Source organism: Pholis gunnellus, assembly GCF_910591455.1.
Source record: "Pholis gunnellus genome assembly, chromosome: 14".
Taxonomy (NCBI): Eukaryota; Metazoa; Chordata; class Actinopteri; order Perciformes; family Pholidae; genus Pholis; species Pholis gunnellus.
The window spans coordinates 7,943,138-7,961,755 of record NC_136541.1 but is presented as its reverse complement, the minus strand read 5'-3'; the positions used below and the strand labels follow the sequence as shown (position 1 = coordinate 7,961,755).

Below are 18,618 nucleotides of genomic sequence, written 5' to 3'. Positions count from 1 at the left end.
GAATAAAATAATACCTTTTTTGTTGCTCCACTTTGCAGTTGTGCTCAGATTCTCTCCGATGTAGTCGTTGTTGTTTTTTTTTAAACAGAAGACAACTTTACTTCCTGCATTCTGATTGAAACACTGACGTCCATGCGTCACTGCCTCGAAGTGGCCAGAATAATGGGCTCACTATAATAAGTAATCAGAGACTGGATATTTTTAACTGTATTTATGTTTAAATGGCCGATAAACAATTGTTAAAACATATATGTATAAATACAGCAGTGTACCTAACACTCCCCCAACTAAATGCTATTGCATCGTGCTGTTCATGCAGTTATTTTATTATGAAGCAAGAGACCAGAAGTTCCGTGTTTCACTGCGGCTAGCTTCACACGGTTCAGTCTGGGAACTCGCACAACTAACTACTTTTGAAGAGGAATGCAGCGATCGTAGCGACTCGTAGCCAACCACACTGTACGTATACTTTTATAGTATTGTTTTTTGGTTAAGTTTGTACCTTGCAGCCAGTATTTAAGTGTTGATTGACTGTTTTTTCTGACAGCCGGTGTTTTATACAGTACGTTAGCTAGCTAGTTAACAACCAGCTAAGCTAGCTGTCTTCCGTCGCTGGGATTCTCTTTCTTTCTTAAATTGTTTGTATTGCTTTTGGTTAATAGATGTTTATCAGTGGCACGAGTTTCCTTTTGTGTCTATAAGCCACGGGAACATGTCTCTGCTGTCTGTTTGTAACGTTGGCTACTTTAACGGCAGATTTTAATCTTTAAAAGCTACAATCAGACATTTTTATTCTTTAGATCCGGCTCATTAAACAAGATTTAAATGGGGGGGGGGCTAAAACCTCCATAGTGTTTCTATAGCCCTTTAATTGAGTCAGAGATGGCTGGTCCAGGAGATGACGTCAGTAGGTCTGGTATGCAGAAGTCTGACATCATCCAGAAAGTCTCTGGAAACTAAAGCTGAGCTGACTCGGGCCAAATAAGGAGTAGAAGGTAATCAGTCCTGTCGGTGGGAATAGTAATCCTGCTGTTGTTTTGGTCACTGTGCTGTCAGGTCCACACCGACCACTGCCAGTATTCATTGAGTTTATATCTTTCTTTCTTTTTTGTTCCACTGCAGTGAATCCCAAGGCTTCATCATTCCAGTCAGCTCACCATGGCTGGCTTCAGACAGGAGGATGTGGAGCTGTACTATGAGATGGAAGAGGAGCTGGGCAGGTATGTTCTGCACATTTATGGTCTTTTTTTTTTTTTTTCTTCTCTCGTTAAACTTATTGTGCCTGAAAACATCCGTCTGGTATCACTGCTGTAGTCGGTGTTACAAAAGACAGTGTTGACACTGTTTGACACTTTGTGTGTCTGTGGTGTCCCTGGAGGACAGTTCCACATGCAAGTGTGAATGCATCCAAAATCCCGTTTGTATTCTTTAGTATGTGTGCTGCGTTTTGAAGGACATCAGAGATTCATGTAGTGCTGTGTGAATACAAATGCCTACCTGGTGGAGGTAAAAAAAAACAACTCTAAGTATTAGTTGGTAGTACATGCATAGCATGTGAAGTGTAATCAAACTACACAGGAAGTGTTCTAGATGCATTTTGATGTCAGTTATGAGCTGCAAAACATCCAAAACATTAGATCTGATGAAGGCCAACGTATTAAATACCCTATAGCATCATTTCTACACTGTGCTTGATAGTTTGTGTAATGAGTCATCACAGTTTAATAGTTTGGACTCAACTTTTCTCTGCAGTGATGCAGCAAAACTATGACGTCACTGCCTCTCAATGTGCCTTTCCACTGAGGTGTAGAATCTCTATAGGAGTGTGTGTGTGTGTGTGTGTGTGTGTGTGCTGACATATGCAGACATTAAATTCTGCCGTGTCATGCTTTATGAAAAGCTTTCTCCTCACCTGCACATTTGTTTTATTGTTCTCGTCGGTAGTATTATTTTTCAATTTCCCTTTTTAAACAAAATTCTTCAAGGTTATTTTCTAACTACTTGGGCGACTAACAATCATTGTCATTCCAGTTATTTTATCAATCCTTTGTTTAGCATATTGTTTACCTACCTAGGGGTCGGGGATCCCCCGATGGGCCCCTAAGGCCATCTCAGGGGTCACAAAGTCACTGCATAAATATCGTCTTTACCAAGTAATGTATTCCTACAACCGTGAGTCCTTAAAGTGTCCTCTAAAGAGTCTGCGAGTGAAGTAAGAATACTTCTACTGGTTTCCTTTTGTAAAATTTTTATTCTTTTGCATAGATCTGTCTTCTTCTTTCTTGTCATCAAAGATACAGACTCTGGACTAACAGGTTAAATGTTCTTACTGTACTAGTAGAATCTCTTTATTATTCAGTTATAGACAAACCGCTTGATAAGACGTATCTATTTTGTTACAGTAATGATTTTAAAGTTGTTGCTTGTTTTCCTCTGAAATACTGGATCCATTCCCCTCTTCTGGGTTCTTAAAAGGCCTCAAATGAAACCGTCTGAACAAAGAAATAATGCGTTTTCGGTTGAACCACATTGAGGCGTTAGTCTGTGACTAGGGGTCACAGATTACTCTAACTCTGCTTCAAATTAAGGGGCACAAGCCAAAAAAAGTTAGACCTTTAAATCTATATATATGTTTAACATCCCCGTCCCCCCTCCTTCCTGCAGCGGACAGTTTGCCATCGTTCGTAAGTGTAAAGAGAAGACCACGAGTATTGAGTACGCGGCCAAGTTCATCAAGAAGCGCCGGCTGTCGTCCAGCCGGCGGGGGGTGAGCCGCGAGGAGATCGAGCGCGAAGTCAACATCCTGCGGGAGATCCAGCACAGCAACATCATCACCCTGCACGACATCTTTGAAAACAAGACCGACGTGATCCTGATCCTGGAGCTGGTGTCCGGAGGGGAGCTCTTTGACTTCCTGGCTGAGAAGGAATCTCTGACGGAGGAGGAGGCCACCCAGTTTCTAAAGCAGATCCTGGATGGCGTTCAGTATCTGCACTCCAAACGCATCGCTCACTTTGACCTTAAGGTCAGTGGTCTGCGGGGGGGGGAAGGCGGTCCTAGTTGACGCGTTAGTGTCTGTTCAGGTGGAAGAAGTTCATCTCACCTTAAATATCTTGCACTTATGTGTGCGAAGGGGTTTGACTGCAGACACACAAAGTTGTCAATCTGCATTGTGATAATAATTTATCTTCGTATCATCAATAAGAAGATTTTTTGGGGCTGAAAGATGCAACAATTGTGTCAATTAGTTAAAGTTTTAACGCCAAGAAAAACATTTAAAATCAAACTTGATTTATATGCAGCACCGTTCATACAACATGACCGTATAGGCTTCTTTATGAGAGGCGTAAAAGAATATAAAGATATTTCAAATCCCGAGCCTCATTTCCTATGTTATTGAAGGACCAAGTGCTTCAGGCCTGTTTGCAGTATTGCACATTTATTTTAGCTTCTACAGTTGTGCACTTTCATCCTAATGGATGAAGCCCACTACAGTTAAAACGTGACCCATGTTTTACTCTTTAGTGTTGCGCTGCTGTTCATTAATACTGTGCTTTACTGCTTTACTGGCATATAGCACTTGTCAGCATATACCGGTTCTTACTGGCATATCTCTCTGTTTTATTATGGTGTGGCGCTGCTGCGTATAAAAACAGTAAAACCTCTCTGAACTCTGCGCTGCATGTATGAGGTAGCTGAAGAGGATCTTAAAAATGTGACTGTACAGTTGTAGCGCAGCTCGTTCTCCCACTGACTGTTTATCTTTGTTTTATCTTTCAGCCTGAGAATATCATGCTGCTGGACAAGAACGCCCCGAACCCCAGGATCAAGCTCATTGATTTTGGGATCGCGCATCAGATTAAAGCAGGAAACGAGTTCAAGAACATTTTTGGAACGCCGGAGTTTGTTGGTGAGATCATGTTTTCCCCTCCTTTATATCCATATGTTAATAAAGTAAATGTGTTCCCCTTTAAAAAAAAAACAGTCTTTGTGCTCGTGTGTGCCCACTCTGGCAAGTAAGTTAAACATTGTAGGTGTGTTTCAGATCTCCACATCTGGTTTGGATTAAATAGTTCATTCCTTTGTGCTTTACAGCTCCAGAAATAGTCAACTATGAGCCCCTTGGACTGGAGGCGGACATGTGGTAAGATGTGAACATCTCTTCCTCCTCTGACGCTGTTTACCGACCCGCGTGACGGTTTTCATTCATGTTTGGTTCTTCTCTTCTCTGCAGGAGCATCGGAGTGATCACATACATCCTGTGAGTAATGTCAACAGCGTCTTGAAGCATAACTCGCTCCACTCCTCATCCATGTTGTTCCTATAAAGCGAATCCATTTTCTCTCTGTGATCCCGTAGACTGAGTGGCGCTTCACCATTTCTGGGCGAGACCAAGCAGGAGACCCTGACCAACATCTCGGCCGTCAACTACGACTTTGATGAAGAGTATTTCAGTAACACCAGTGAGCTGGCGAAGGACTTCATACGACGTCTGCTGGTCAAGGATCCTAAGTAGGAACTTTTAAAGATATTTTACACCAAAAGTAAAGAAGAGAAATCTGTGTTTTGTAGACAAATGGAAGTTTGTCATTTTCTCACTGGTGGATTATTTTCATTCGCAGGAAGAGAATGACGATTGATGACAGTCTTGAGCACCCCTGGATTAAGGTGGGTTTCTATTCAGCACTTATATCCGATACATACTGTACCGTGGTCACGATTCTTAAATACATTTTTTTTTTAAGAAATCCTTATGCGACAGCTGATAAAGCATCATATTGGATTTTTGAGGTCGATACAAATACTGGTATTAGAGATAAAAAAATAATTTTTCCCTCTGCAGGTTATTAAGAGGCGAAATGTCCGCCAGGAGGAGAGAGACCACAAGACGGAGCGCCGACGCCTGAAAACCACTCGTCTGAAGGAGTACACCATCAAGTCCCACTCCAGCATGCCTCCGAACAACACTTACGTCAACTTCGAGCGCTTCTCCCAGGTCCTGGAGGAGATCGCGGCGGCAGAGGAAGGCCTGAGGGACCTGGAGCGCAACCAGCGCTCGTGCCGGGAGGACGTGGCGGCGCTGTTGTCCATCTACGAGGAGAAGGAGGGCTGGTACAAGGAGGAGAACCAGAGCATCTCCAGCGACCTGAGCCACATCCGCCAAGAGCTGCAGCGCACTCAGGCCCAGCGCAAGAAGAGCCAGGAGGAGACCCGGCTCACCATGCAGGCCGCCAACATCCTCAAGCGCAAGTACGGGCGCCTGGAGAACCGCTACGAGGTGCTGGCGGAGCAGGTGGCCTCTGAAGTCCGCTGGGTGGAGGAGCTGGTCAAGTCCATATCGGCAGAGAAGGACGTGCTCGGCAGCATGCCCTGAACAATGACACTTTGAGTCTCGAGTATCCTCCGCGTCGTCATCATCATAAGCTCTCCTGCTGCCCGTCGGGAGAAATGTTCCAACTCTTTTTTTTTTTTTAATGTCACGCTCCAGAGAACCAGCAAGAAGCCGAGAGGCAATATGTTGAACCCATTCCCCCGTGAAAAGTGTCATTCCTCTGTTTTATAAGTTAATTTATCTTTTTGATTTTACGTACGGTTACGTGACAAACGATTCAAAGTTTGCAACTATATTGGCTTTTTTGTTTTGCCATTTTTCTCAGCCTGGTTATCTTTTTATTTTAGAAATGTAAATTACATCTGACTGTCCCAGTGCTGTAGAAGAGATGTCTGCTCTTATATTCAGCTTGTAGCTTCAGGTTTGTTTATTTATCGGTTTACATTTCCGATTCGATTGCAGCTCGCATTTAATTGGGACAAACTCCAAAGGAAGCAATAAACGTAAACACTCAGCATAGAAAACAAAGAGATTTAGGTTCATGCGTTATTTTACAGATCCGTCATTACCGAATGATTTCTTAATTCTTCCTGGTGAAAGAACCACATAGTTTGTCTCTAAATCCCAGAAAATAGAGAACTGACTGAGCTGATACTGTTATATTAGTTTAATTAGTCTATTAATGTCTTCCAGAGGACTCTCCATGAATGACATTTCTCCATTTATACCCAACTAAATATGTATTCATCACATACGCTTAATTCTATGATTTATTTCTAGACACATCTTACTTGTCCAACTCTCTATAATCTGCACCAAATTTCCTGGTTCTTTCCTGGAAACATCTTCGGGAATTATTTAGAAATTAATTTACAGACCTATAATAAAAAACAAAGCGCCACCAGATTTGGAATGTATGAACTCATCTTCGCAGTGCCTGTTAACTGATCGACCGTATTGCCTCCGCGAGCACTCATCCGTCATCGAGTTAATGACATTTCTATCACATTGATATTGCTCTTATGTCTTAAACGCAACAACTTTTGCACAGTAGCCTTGTAGACCAAATAGTGTGCATGGAAGCGTTCCTCTACGTCCTGCTGCTCTCGCTTCTGTTTTCATTCTGACCGTCTCTGCTGACTCCAAACATTCCACCGATGCGTCCCACATCCATGCAACACATTCCGCATGTATAGAGTAGAAGTGTGTGATGTAGTATTCTTCAGTACAGACATCACACCTGAGAGGATTGTAGAATTGTTCCAAAATCTATTTTGATCCGTCTCTAAAGTGTAAGCTGAAATGCCCGGGCTTGTTTTTAAATAAACAGTTTTAAATAAAGAGTTATCGCTGTAACCCGAAATCTTCATGTGTTGTTGTGTGAGTGGAAACTCGCTCTGCGTCTGTTTGTCCTTTAGGCCGCAGAAACGTAGTACATTCACTCAAGTACTGTACGCAAGTAGAATTTTGACTTACTGGTACTTTAGTGTGTGTGTGTGTGTGCTCATATAGGCTATTCTTTTGCATTATTAGGTTATTTTTTAGTATTAGTATATTAGCGCTGTACAGGTACTTTCTATTTACCTTTTACTTTAACATTTAAAATGCAGGACTGGTCGTTTTTTTCTACAGTCTTTGTTACTTTTACTACAGTAAATGATCTCAGTACTTCCTCTTCATTATTTTTTTTAATTTAAAGATTTATTCATTTTAAAGAGACCAAATGATGTGACCTGTAAATGTAAAAGGCTTAACCACGCTCCGTGTTATCTGTCAAACTACTTAATGTTGTGTACAGGAAAGACAACATGATGCATTTGGAGCTGGATGAGTTATTTATGTTTTTAGTTTTCTTTACAGCAGCAGAGAAATAAATAGTTGTTAAACTGTTTAAAAGATGCCCTCTGGTGGTGGTTCACCAAAATACAGGAGGATTTTTAGAAGCCTTTTTTGGTTTTTCTCACATTAACCAGACAAAAAGCACAAACATCTCATTTCTTTTGTACTAAATGGCAAGTTAGCGATGAATACATGATGAACTTACTTTACTTTTAGATCTTGAGATCTGAAACATGTTTATCTGCTGCAGTTACTTCACGCGTATCTATGCTTTGTTCAGCAGATCATATTTATCATTCTACCGTGCAAAACATTAAGCTGGGCTTCCTGAATCAGTTACAAGTCCAGACCAAAAACAGCCATTTGACCTTAAACTCCATGTTGTATGTACAGTTTATTACAAAGTCACATTTATTATTGTCCAATATAAAGAAGTAAATCCTTATATTTGACTCGCTTGGGAGTTTTTTGTAAAACGTGTTACAAAACCACAAAACGGTGCACAATACTTTAAAGGTTTTATTTGTACATTAATTATGACAGTAATAAATTAATAATAAATAACCTTGTCATCAGTTTGGTTCCATAAGTTATTAGTTTGCTGATGAGAAGTGAAATCGTGTGTAAACTTTGAGCTTGTACAGCATCCTTTTAACTGTCTGTGTAATAATGTATAGTCGTTTTTCTTTGTTTACAAATGATACAAAGAACTTTAAATTGACCATTTTGAAACAAATGGATAACCGGAGCCCGACGGCTACAATCACTGGAATCAAAAGTCAAGAGGAGATGGAAAGAAATGCTCCTCTTGTGTGTTTAAAATCGTCTGTTACAGTGTGTGGACTTCACTCAGGAGTGAAACGTTTGGCAGTGGTCTCAAGAAAACCTGCAGTCTGTGTTGTCATGATTTCAGCTCAACACGATCCACTCTGTGTGTGTTTTTTTTAACTGTCTTTGTGTCCGAGGAGAAGTCGGACAACTGACGAAATGGGTAGTGCTTCAAAACGTCCTCCTGTTTTTCTTCATCAACACACGTCCATTCTTGGGAGAGAAGGGGACGTGAACGTGTTTATGCATCTTTCAGAGAATTAATGTGGGCACACAGTTTGAGCGCAGGTCCCAGTTTAAGGTTCATGGTGCTGACCAGGTGGTCTTCGGTTAGAAGCAGCAGAGCCTGTCCGTCGATTTCCTGGGAGCGAAACTCCTCGGCTACATCCTGACCACCTGGAGAAAAGAGAGGACGGATAGACTGAGTAGAGTGTGAGGCCCCTGTTCATTGTGATGCTTACTTACTTGCTCATTAACACTTTAATATGACAAACTCTGACACAGCTGGAAGAAAACGAGCTGTATTCCTGATCCAAATAATTGTATTGAAGTAAAAAGTCCAATAGTTTCCTCTGAAATGATGCATTAATTACAGTATAAAGTAGCGTGAAAAGTACCTCAGATTTGTACTTGAGTACGGTATTTGAGTACATGCACTTAGTTCTATTCCACCACTGATGAACAGCATGCAGCTGTATTTGTACCTGGCAGGGAGTTGATAAAAGAAAACACTTGTTGAACGTTCCACTGAGCCGGACAGCCGGCGTCGTCTTCTCCTTCAGAAACACTGATTGTTTCCGTCACCCTCGGCTCCCGCTCTCTCTCCTGCTCTCTCTCCCTCTCTCTCTCGGCATGTCTCCGGAGCCTGGTTGTCATCGGAACGGGGGGCTCGTCTTCCTCCTCTTCGTCCTGCTCGTCCTCCTCTCTCGGTGAGCTTTGGCGGGTCTCCTCCGAGCCAAACGACCCACGAGCCTGTTGGTGCCCGAAGACAAGTAAGACAAATATCCCGGGTTTTGGTCGAGCCGACGAGCAGTAAAGCTCAACCAGGTATATTAGCTTCAGTCCTCTCCTGTGAACGCTGCAGTTTACATTTAATGGAATGGTCTTTTCAAAATAAAGGTTTGAATTAAAGGGCATGATAGGTCATTGAGCCTTAAAAAGCTTCTAATGCTAAAGTTATTTCACAAGTTTTAGCATCAAATGAATAATAATAATAAACAAATAAATACATTTCCACCTTCAGTCTACATATTCAGTTAAACTCAAATATCATTTGATTAAATTCATGTATTTAACTTGATGATTTCTCCAAATTTTAACGACTCGGTATTGTTTTACTTATATAACTTTGGGCATTTTAACTCTCTTCCTACCTATTTTGTTTTTAAATTACTCTGTTTTATTCTGTGTTTTATTGTAAAGCACTTTTCAACTGTTTTAAAAACAGTTTATTATTGCTTTCCCCTGACTAGTAGTAGTCGTAGAGGAGTTACTTTCACTCCTTAGAAACGATTACATTTTGATGGTTTGACTCTGCAGCAAGCAGCAACTACGAAGTTGTTATTGATTTGCCTTAAACAGCGGTGGTTGAAGGATACAATTGATGATTATCAGGATACAGAGAGCAGAAATAAAACAGTTCAGAGTCATGATTCTTTAGTGAGACTCTTCTCTCCTATTTGTTTGTTTCTGCTTGTCTCAGAGCACCAGTGATCCCTGCAGCACTTGTGCGTTTGGCTACATGCAGCAGGTCAGCTGATACCACTGACCTGTCTCAGAAAATGTTCTCTGGAGGCTCCGTTGACTCTGCTGCTGGGGGGTCGTCCTCTCCGGCCCATCGGCCTGTGACCGCAGCGACCTGCTCTCAGCACAGTGATACGCTTGCTGCAGCTCACACTGAACCTGAACCAAAATACCAAATTAGATTCATGCAGTTCACCGCGATGACGATCCTCAAAGTCCAAAAGCCCTTTGAGACTGTACTAGCCTGTGGTTACTGATTGCAGACAGTTAGAAGGGCTTTTGTCATTGTGCTCTGAGCTGATGCTCTGCATCTGGACTCTTTGGTGCCTGAATGGAGACTCAAAAGGAAACCTGGGAGTGATTATACACTTGAGAGCCCAAATGTAACTCAATGGGTTCCAGATGTTAGATGATGTGTCTCACCACCACTGACGACATTTCAGTTTACTTGTCTTGTGTGGTAGAGGCTGCTTCTTTTTAAAATCTTTATTTATACAAGGATGGATGCGCATTTGCAGTAAAAACCCAGATTTCTTTTTAATCACAAGTTTCCAACGAATGTCTGAGAAGATCTACTGCAGTAAAGTTTTGTTTCTATTCATTCTGTCCACATACAGTGGGTTTGAACTTTAAACTAAGCAACAACTTACATTAAAACAAGGCTGAAATACTCAATGCAGCATCATTATTTTGAACAATAAAGGTGGTGTACTTCTGTATTGTTCTTACATGAAAAGACCTTATATCTTCGTCCATCCCTCAATACTTTCCAGCTTCCCTACTTTAGCTGTGATCATATGTTTTTTTCAAATGTATGACAAGTATATAATTCTATTTCTTTAAAGGCTCGTTGGGGACTACTTTCAGCTGTGGATTAATACATATTCAGTTCTCTAGTGAGTATTACTAGCAGCAGGACGGTGTATGTGGGATCAAGACCACTGAACAGAGACCGAGTCAAGACCAAGACCTGTCCCACACTGTATGACTCCCTCACAATAAAATGTGGAACATGCTCTCCTAAAATTAATCTGAAATCCACATTCCCATGAAAACACCTACAGAGAAAAAATCCCCTCAATTCACCTCTTTTATATATGTGTGAATGTCTATACGTGCAGCATGAGAAACAGAGTTTGCCTTTGTTTTCTATGAGCAATCACAGAACTGATGCTCAGGCAATTTAGTGTTTCCTGCAGTTGTGGTTTTGAACAGTCTTGAAATAAATAAGTTCTCTTTGTCTGAAACCGGGTTTGTTTACAAGACAAGACCTCTAAAAAGTGGTCTTGAGGTCGGTCTTGAGACCAAGACTGATCTGGAATACTACAACACTGACTCATGCTTATTAGTTGAAGTGTTGTTGGGTGCATCTGGATTTGCGAGTGATTTATTTACCTTCTGACACACGTCATGGAGCAGAAGCGTTTGGAGCGCAGGAACGTGTGAGCGTAACCTCGACTCCCACAGAACTCACACTGCAGCACAGCGGCCAAACTCTCCCCCAGCTCTGCATCTTCACAGGGCCAGCTGTTAGTCACACATACACACACACACACACACACAAACAACACATATCTTATACACACACATCACCTCACCATCTGCCGCAGGGCCGTCGTCTTCCATCTCCGAGTCTGTTGAATCCGACTGGTCAGCGTCCAGCGGACTGTCCTCTGCTGCTGCGTCCCCGTTGGTTTGTATCTCCTGGGATTCAGGAAGTGAAGCCTGCTGGTCCGCTAGCAGCGAGGCGGAGACCACCTGCATTAAGAGGTGCATTTAGAAAAAGGTGAACCTCCCATACTGACGTGGAAGGACAGAAGTTCTGTGTAGAAACAGATGGAGTGTATTTTTACACGTCCAGAATTAGTTTTTGTTAGCTGGACATTTTTTATTCTACCGTCTCTATTATACTTGCACCAGAAATATTTGAATGTTAATTACCCACGGATTATAAGACATGTAAACAGTCTAACAGTGACAAACAACAAGACACAATGTCAGTATTAAGGGCTTCAGGATGAACCTTTCCCGTTAGCTAAAACATCGAACGCTGACAGACATTCGCTGGTGGTATTGCACCTCCAGCGTTCATACCGGGAACGGCTCCAGGCCCTCTCGGATGACGAAGCCCTCTATGAGGTGTGTGAGGACGTGGGTTGTTAGTATCCTGTCGGGGCTGCCTGGGACGCTGGCTGGAGAGGAGCGGGGCTGGCTGGGGCCTCTTACTGCTGCTGGCAGGACGGGCGGAGGTAGAGGAGGAGATGGAGGAGGAGGAGGAGGAGGAGGAGGGTTGCTGCTGGTGGTGGTGGTGAGCTGGGAGGGTTCTTCCACCATAGGTGACCGGATCACTGAGCGACTGGATGTGATGGAGCATGAACCCGAGACTGCGTAAAGGCATGAAAGACAAGAGAACTGAGGGTTGTTTTCTACAGCAAGATAACCGGTTGAACCAGGCTTGTTCCAGTAATTCTGGTTTATATTCAGGAAATTCAGTTTTGTAAAGGAAGTTTAAATAAGTCTGACCTCAGTTACTTTGGAGACTCAGTTGGTCTCAGACAGGTTAGTTTTAACCATATGGTGGCTGTTATGTCTGAAGTAGCATTTGATACGTCTAAAGTGTTTGATAGACTTGTTGCATCTCCAAGAAACAGATCCAGGTTCAGATTTTTATGTTCATTCAAGGCTTTCACAATAAGCTCTGCTTTTCTGAACCAACACCCCTCTGGCTAGTGAGGAGAGTTTCTAGGGTTATAAATAGTTTTATTCTATTCTTATTTATCATCTTACTTTACCTGCACCATTCTGCTTAGGAGGCCCGGTGAGAGGTGTCAGGGTCCTGTCTCGCTGTGGACAGGGAGGACATGCTTCTTTCCTCTCCTCTGAGCTCAATCCATTCACTTTGCACCCCGTTTGCCCCGACTGAAATCCGAACCACAACAAACACTTCATCAAAACAACAGACACTGTGAACAGACAAAGCTTACAGAACTTAACCCCAGCACGCGGCGGCTCACCGATGGAGTTTCATTGTGTCTGACTCGATGCACTTTCAGATTGACAGCCACCGTCTGAGGAGGTGGGAGGTTCTGGTAGGGCATCTGGACCAGAGCCTCCGCGACAGGTAGCTCCCGCTCTGTCAGCAGCATCCGGCCCGACTGGACGGCCAAAGCCTGGACCGAGTGCAGGGACAGCCTCTGGAGGGAGGCCGGGGGGTTCTGGGGCAGCCTGGGGAGAACCAGAGGCGGAGGAGGAGGCGGAGGCTGGTTCTGAACTTGTGGGAATGTCGTCCGCCGCTGCGGAGCGGCCACCAGAGGAGGAGGCTGAGGCTGAACGGTGGCGGCTGGGATCGAGGTCTGAGCTAAGGATGCAAACACGCTGGTGACAGACGACGAAGAAGGGGCGTGGGGGTCGCTGTTGGTCTTTGATTGGGTGCCGGGAGTGGTCAGTCTTTTAACTGAAAGAGGAAGAGGGTTGGAGTTGGTTTCTTGAGGTGCTACTCTGAGCGCGATGGGCTGGAGCTGCCTGTGGTGTGGACATCCTCCTGCAGCCTGCTGGAGGATGAACTGGTGGTGCGCCACCCGCTGGCCCGGCGGACAGGACAGCTGCTGCTTGACCAGAGCGTTGGTCTGCACCGGAGAGTAGGCTGCAAGGAGAGCGATGCACGGACAGACGTGAAGAACAAAATCTAACAAATATACAAAACAAGGATCTCTTTCTCAAGGTGGACCTGAAACGTTACGGCAAATGTCACGGCGTGGGAGTTCATTTTTGTTCCTGTGACTCATCACTTAAACCTGAAACACATCTTTCCTTTAGGCCTCAGTATTTGAACCCGTTATATCACCTTGTGTCATAATCTGGGGTCCTGAGGCCAGCCGGGTGACATCAGCCGGTCCTGTTTCTGCTGAGGTGTCGGTCAGCTGGTTGGTTTTCAGCCCGCAGATTGACGTCTTGGATAAAGAGGTGGTCGGAGTCAGGGCTTGTGACTGGGCGGACGGCTTTAAGATCACACCGTGGGCTGTAGCCAGAGCTCCAGGCAAGTGGGCCCGCAGAGCGAGATTCTGCACCTGAACGAGCACAGACAGGAAGTCACTTTGACACTGTTTATAAAAGCAAGAGGTGGTGAGGTTGACAACCCAACTTTATCAATGGTTCCTCTTAACATCCATCAAAATCCAATGTGGCTCGTGCTCGAGATACGTAACAACCTGAAGTCTATAATGTTGCAGGCTTGTGGTGTGCATGCGTTACTCAAAGTTTGTACCTGAGAGGAGGTAGGTAAAGAGGAGCAGGAGGTGACAGCGGGGAGGTCTGATTGAACTGCAGCCACCGTGGTGGCAGGGGTTAGAATAAGCTAACAGGAGAAAAGCAAAGAGCAGGAGAGATAGGTGGCTAGAAATAAACAAACTTCATGTTGCGAGAAAAGATAAGACAACACGTCCGGTAAGCTTATAAATGGGGGCAAACAGGTCATGCAGTTTTGAAGTACCAGTGAAAGTACACCTTGGCCAACAGCGTGACATAATTGAAAACCTTTGTACCATCTGAGTGCGAAGGTACATCTGAGCTTGGTTACAGTTGGCCGGTCTGTTTCCCAGGAGCATGGCCTGCTGGGATATGGTGGTTGCAGCACCGGTGGATGTCTGGGTTCGGCCAATCAGCTGCGCTGTCACTGGAGACGCTGGTATGGTAATCTGGATGAAAGAAAGACACTGAGGTTAATATCCGTGCTCAGGGCACGTCAGATTGATAAGAGTTGTGACAGAGATACTGACTGAGTTTTGGGAAACACCAGCAGGCTGATGAACCAAACCGCCACTGGATGAAGAAGGCGACTGACGCTGACAGACTGACGCCTGAAAGACATTAGAGCGTTATCTCAAACCCTACAGCTCATGTCTAAATGACTCCTCGTGCTTTGCACTAACACAGAACAGGCACCCTCTGACCTGCTGTATGGTGGCCAGACTCTGCAGATGAGGGCTGTGCTGGTGCTGCTGCAGGGCGGCCGTCTGCAGCATGAGGTGCTGCTGCTGGGCTGCGTACATCTGGTGCAGGTACTGGGCCGCCATGCTCTGAGGTCTGTGGATGGCGTGTTGGATCACCTGTTGGGTCACATGACGGATACGTCAAGCACTTTACGAAATCATTTCAGTTAGTTAGACTTTTTGAGACATTTAGAACATTTACTTTTGAAAAAAAAAAAATGTAAGGATTGGAATATTCCTCGAATAATATAGAGATGCTTTGTAAAAGGTACTTTTATTTTTGATGGCCAAAGGCTTGAGGTATTTGAATTCTGTAATTTGATTTATACTTAGTGCTAGCAGCTTTTTTATATGGAAGTCACTTTTTTAAGATAACATATAACTCCTGCTTTTAATAACAAAATGCATATGCTACGCAGTTCAACAGAAGACTGACTATATTCGGAACTACCTATCTTTTACTTTACAAAATCATCAATTATTCTGTACTGGCTCTAAGCATTAGACCTGGTCATCAATCACCTACCGACCTACCAAGTCAAAAAAAAAAATCATGCAGGGGTCCCAGATACTGTCTATTACCTGGACACCTCTTAAATTAAACAATTGTATGTAGAGGTCCCAGGCCCTGTCTATTAACTGGACTCCTCTTAAATAAAACAATAGTATGTAGAGGTCCCGGGTAACATCTACTACCTGGACTGTCTGTCAGTTAAGTCAAACAATGCATGCAGAGGTCACGGGTCATGTCTACTACCTGGACTGCCTGTCAGTTAAGTCAAACAATGAATGCAGAGGTCCCAGGTCCTGTCTACTACCTGGACTGCCTGTCAGTGAAGTCAAACAATGCATGCAGAGGTCACGGGTCCTGTCTACTACCTGGAATGCCTGTCAGTCAAGTCAAACAATGCATGCAGAGGTCCCGGGTCCTGTCTACTACCTGGACTGCCTGTCTGTCGGGAGAGATGATGCTCAGGGAGGTAGAGGGCGCCCCGGTGCACGTGGTGCTGCCGGAGCTGACAGTTGCCATGGTGACAGTAGCTGATGTGATGGGGGGGGTGTTGGCTCCGGTCCTATTAGCGTCTGGCTGCTTCTCTCCCGGGCCCTGCCTCTCCATCTCCCGGGTCACACACTGACTCAGTAATGGGAAGACTGTGGAGGTAAGATAGACGTTAATTAACCGCAAGAATGTATATATATATATATATATATATAGTATAACAGACATTCAGTGATGGACCTGCGCTGATTAACTCGTTTGTTGTTTAGAACTTTTCTCAAACTGTCCCTCTGCAGCAAAAGTTTATTAAAAAAAAGCTGAAGAAATATTTTTTTGTCTAATATAGCCTAATACAAAACAACCAGTGCTGCAAAAAGTTAAATATGGATCAAGCAAGTGTTTTTTGTATTTCCAGATTATCTAGGCTACATTATTACAAATTATTCCTATTTCATAATACGTGGAGAAAAATATACTTTATGCTTTTCAGTTTTTAGGTTTTAACTACACTTGGTAATTCATCCATAAAGCAAAGCAAATTAACAAAAAGTCACAATACATTATACATAATACATTAAAACCATCCATCAAGTGTAGTATTTCTTCTGTCTCATTTAAAAAGACATACATATATGTGCTAATTATGTGTAAGTAGTATATAACATTATATAAGTTACCCAGCCTATATAAGTGCATGTTATTTTTTAAAAACTGATTAAGCATACTACAATTTGTGTTTAGAGCATTTTAAATATTTGCTTTACTTTTGGTCATTTCAATATAAAAAGTACAACAATCATTAAACTACACACATAAGAAACAAACAATAACATCATAACATGAGGAAAAACAAAGATGGATTAATTGCACATAACCTGGGAAAACATTGTTATGATGCATATATATATATATATATATATATATATGAAAAAGATAAATCATTCACATTATTGATTTGTTTTTCAAAATGGGTGTTGAGGTTATTTTGTGCCATCACCACATCTGTAAGGAGACACACATCAGACAAAGCTGCTATAATGGAGGCTTTTAACTGCTGACACAGCAGCAGCTAAATGTGAGTAAAATGATTATAATAATAGGATATGATATTACAAATAATACTCTTCATGAGCTAGCCTTAAAATAGTAAAATTGTTTCCCACATTTCACAAAGCTAAACACAGATGGTCTGTATGGCAGCTTGCATATTGATTGCTTTTCTGCTGCAGAGCCGGTTTCTGTCCAATTAAACGCCCGGCAGGATATTAAACCCTGAACCACCACGTATGATCTTAAATGCACATTGAACATAATTTAGGAACCTAAGCATAATAAATTCAACAAATCAGGATGTCATTCCCTGTCTGTCTGTCTGTCTGTCTGTCTGTCTGTCTGCCTCTCATCGCTCAGACGGCGCTTTTTGCATGCACAATCATTCACCTCTTGTCGTTACCTGCCTGGTATTGATAGACCATCAGGCCATCAGGAACTGACCAGACCCCCGGCACATTGTCCCAGTCATGAAGCCCACTGATGCGCCAGTATACTGTCTAAAATGGAGATTTAAAAAAAAAAATCTGACGGTACACAATTGCAGGCAATAAAAAAAAATGGCTTGATACAGCACCGCTCGCAGTGCGGGAGGACCTTCCACAGCCAAGTCACAGGCGGGGAGTCCGCTGCATGCACAGCGTGACTCACGGAGGTGGTTAACGGGTTAAAATGTGATTTTATACAAATGGCTTTTATTAAATACACGTTTGTTCATGATGAGGGCTGATGAAAAGTTTAAGATATTAACTCAGAAAAAAATAAGAAGATTGGGATGATGGATTAGCTCCTCGAGGCTGTGCTTATTGCGCTAATATCATAAAGTAACCCTATACTCCTTCCCCGTGGATTTGTTTTTCACTTTAGTTCACTTTATTAACAGATAAATATATTATGCCTTTAACTGTTGAAAAAAAAGACTCTACAGCAAATAAGATTTTGCTCTGCAGACAAAAATGCATTTATGTTTGCAGTTTACAAACATAAATGCATTGTTGCATCATTAAAGAGAAATATTAAGTAGGTCAAAATCAGTATACAACACACAAAGGGAAGTTGGAGCATCTGCATGCAGACATCTGTCGAATAAAGATGACTTAGGAAACACGGGCATGGTATTCACTTTGTAAATGTTATGATGAAATACATGAAGCATCAGACAGAGAATCAAATGATCAAAACTGAGGCTGCACTGTAGTTGTGAAATAAAAGCATCAATGTTAAATTAATTAGTCTGGGTGGATTTTTCAGAATATGTTCGCAAAAAATGGATGCAATATTAATGCAAGCTAATTATGCATATATGCTAAGTGATATCAGCTAATTGGGTGGTGAAAGAAAAAAAGTTGGTAATATTTCACATTCCAGACTGTCTTTATCTGTCTCTCAGTCAGCAGGAGAAAGAGACAGACAGACAGACAGACAGACAGACAGACAGAAAGAGAGAGTAAGAGAGAAAAAAGAGAGAGACAGAGAGACAGAGAGAGAGAGACAGACAAAGAGAGAGAGTAAGAGAGAGACAGAGAGAAAAAGGGAGAGAAAGAGAGCAATAGAAAGAGACAGAGAGAGAGACAGAGAGAGAGAGAGAGAGAGATTGAGAGCGAGAGACAGATAGACAGACAGACAGACAGAGAGATAGAGAAAGAGGGAGAGAAAGAGCTAATATTTTTAGCCTGTATGTTAAGTTGCTGTAGCCTGTATTTGTTATTGTAGCCCAATGTCGCATTGCATGACCTAAATAAATGTAATAAATAAATGTAATGCTAGAATTGTTTAATGGTATTTTTGTAGTCCATGCAAACAATCATTGTGGTTTGTAGGTTACTGTTTTTTCCTTC

General features: G+C 42.7%; 2 protein-coding genes across 2 annotated transcripts; one reads left to right on the top strand and one right to left on the bottom strand.

Moving 5' to 3' along the window:
- The first annotated feature begins 387 nt into the window (after positions 1-387).
- Positions 388-6,689, top strand: dapk3 (death-associated protein kinase 3). Its single transcript, XM_079173879.1, has 9 exons — positions 388-459; positions 1,123-1,220; positions 2,665-3,025; positions 3,781-3,910; positions 4,096-4,144; positions 4,235-4,261; positions 4,360-4,512; positions 4,623-4,668; positions 4,844-6,689. The coding sequence occupies exons 2-9, from the start codon at positions 1,159-1,161 to the stop codon at positions 5,372-5,374; spliced, it is 1,359 nt and encodes a 452-aa protein (XP_079030005.1). The 5' UTR covers positions 388-459; positions 1,123-1,158; the 3' UTR covers positions 5,375-6,689.
- Positions 6,690-8,240: 1,551 nt separating this feature from the next.
- Positions 8,241-15,880, bottom strand: phc3 (polyhomeotic homolog 3; the record flags this gene model as incomplete). Its single annotated transcript, XM_079173749.1, has 14 exons — positions 15,671-15,880; positions 14,692-14,847; positions 14,518-14,598; positions 14,284-14,436; positions 14,007-14,096; positions 13,587-13,809; positions 12,757-13,385; positions 12,535-12,661; positions 11,837-12,126; positions 11,341-11,500; positions 11,138-11,255; positions 9,769-9,901; positions 8,704-8,971; positions 8,241-8,395 (listed from the first exon to the last, which is right to left on the bottom strand). The coding sequence occupies exons 1-14, from the start codon at positions 15,845-15,847 to the stop codon at positions 8,241-8,243; spliced, it is 2,760 nt and encodes a 919-aa protein (XP_079029875.1). The 5' UTR covers positions 15,848-15,880.
- Between the last annotated feature and the right edge of the window lie 2,738 nt (positions 15,881-18,618).

What these genes read in the sequence shown, in the direction of transcription:
- dapk3 (XM_079173879.1), top strand. Translation starts at nt 1,159, where the DNA reads ATGGCTGGCTTCAGACAGGAGGATGTGGAGCTGTACTATGAGATGGAA. An exon ending in TGGAACGCCGGAGTTTGTTG is followed by an intron (nt 3,911 to 4,095) that starts GTGAGATCATGT and finishes TGTGCTTTACAG; the next exon opens with CTCCAGAAATAGTCAACTAT. An exon ending in GGAGTGATCACATACATCCT is followed by an intron (nt 4,262 to 4,359) that starts GTGAGTAATGTC and finishes GTGATCCCGTAG; the next exon opens with ACTGAGTGGCGCTTCACCAT.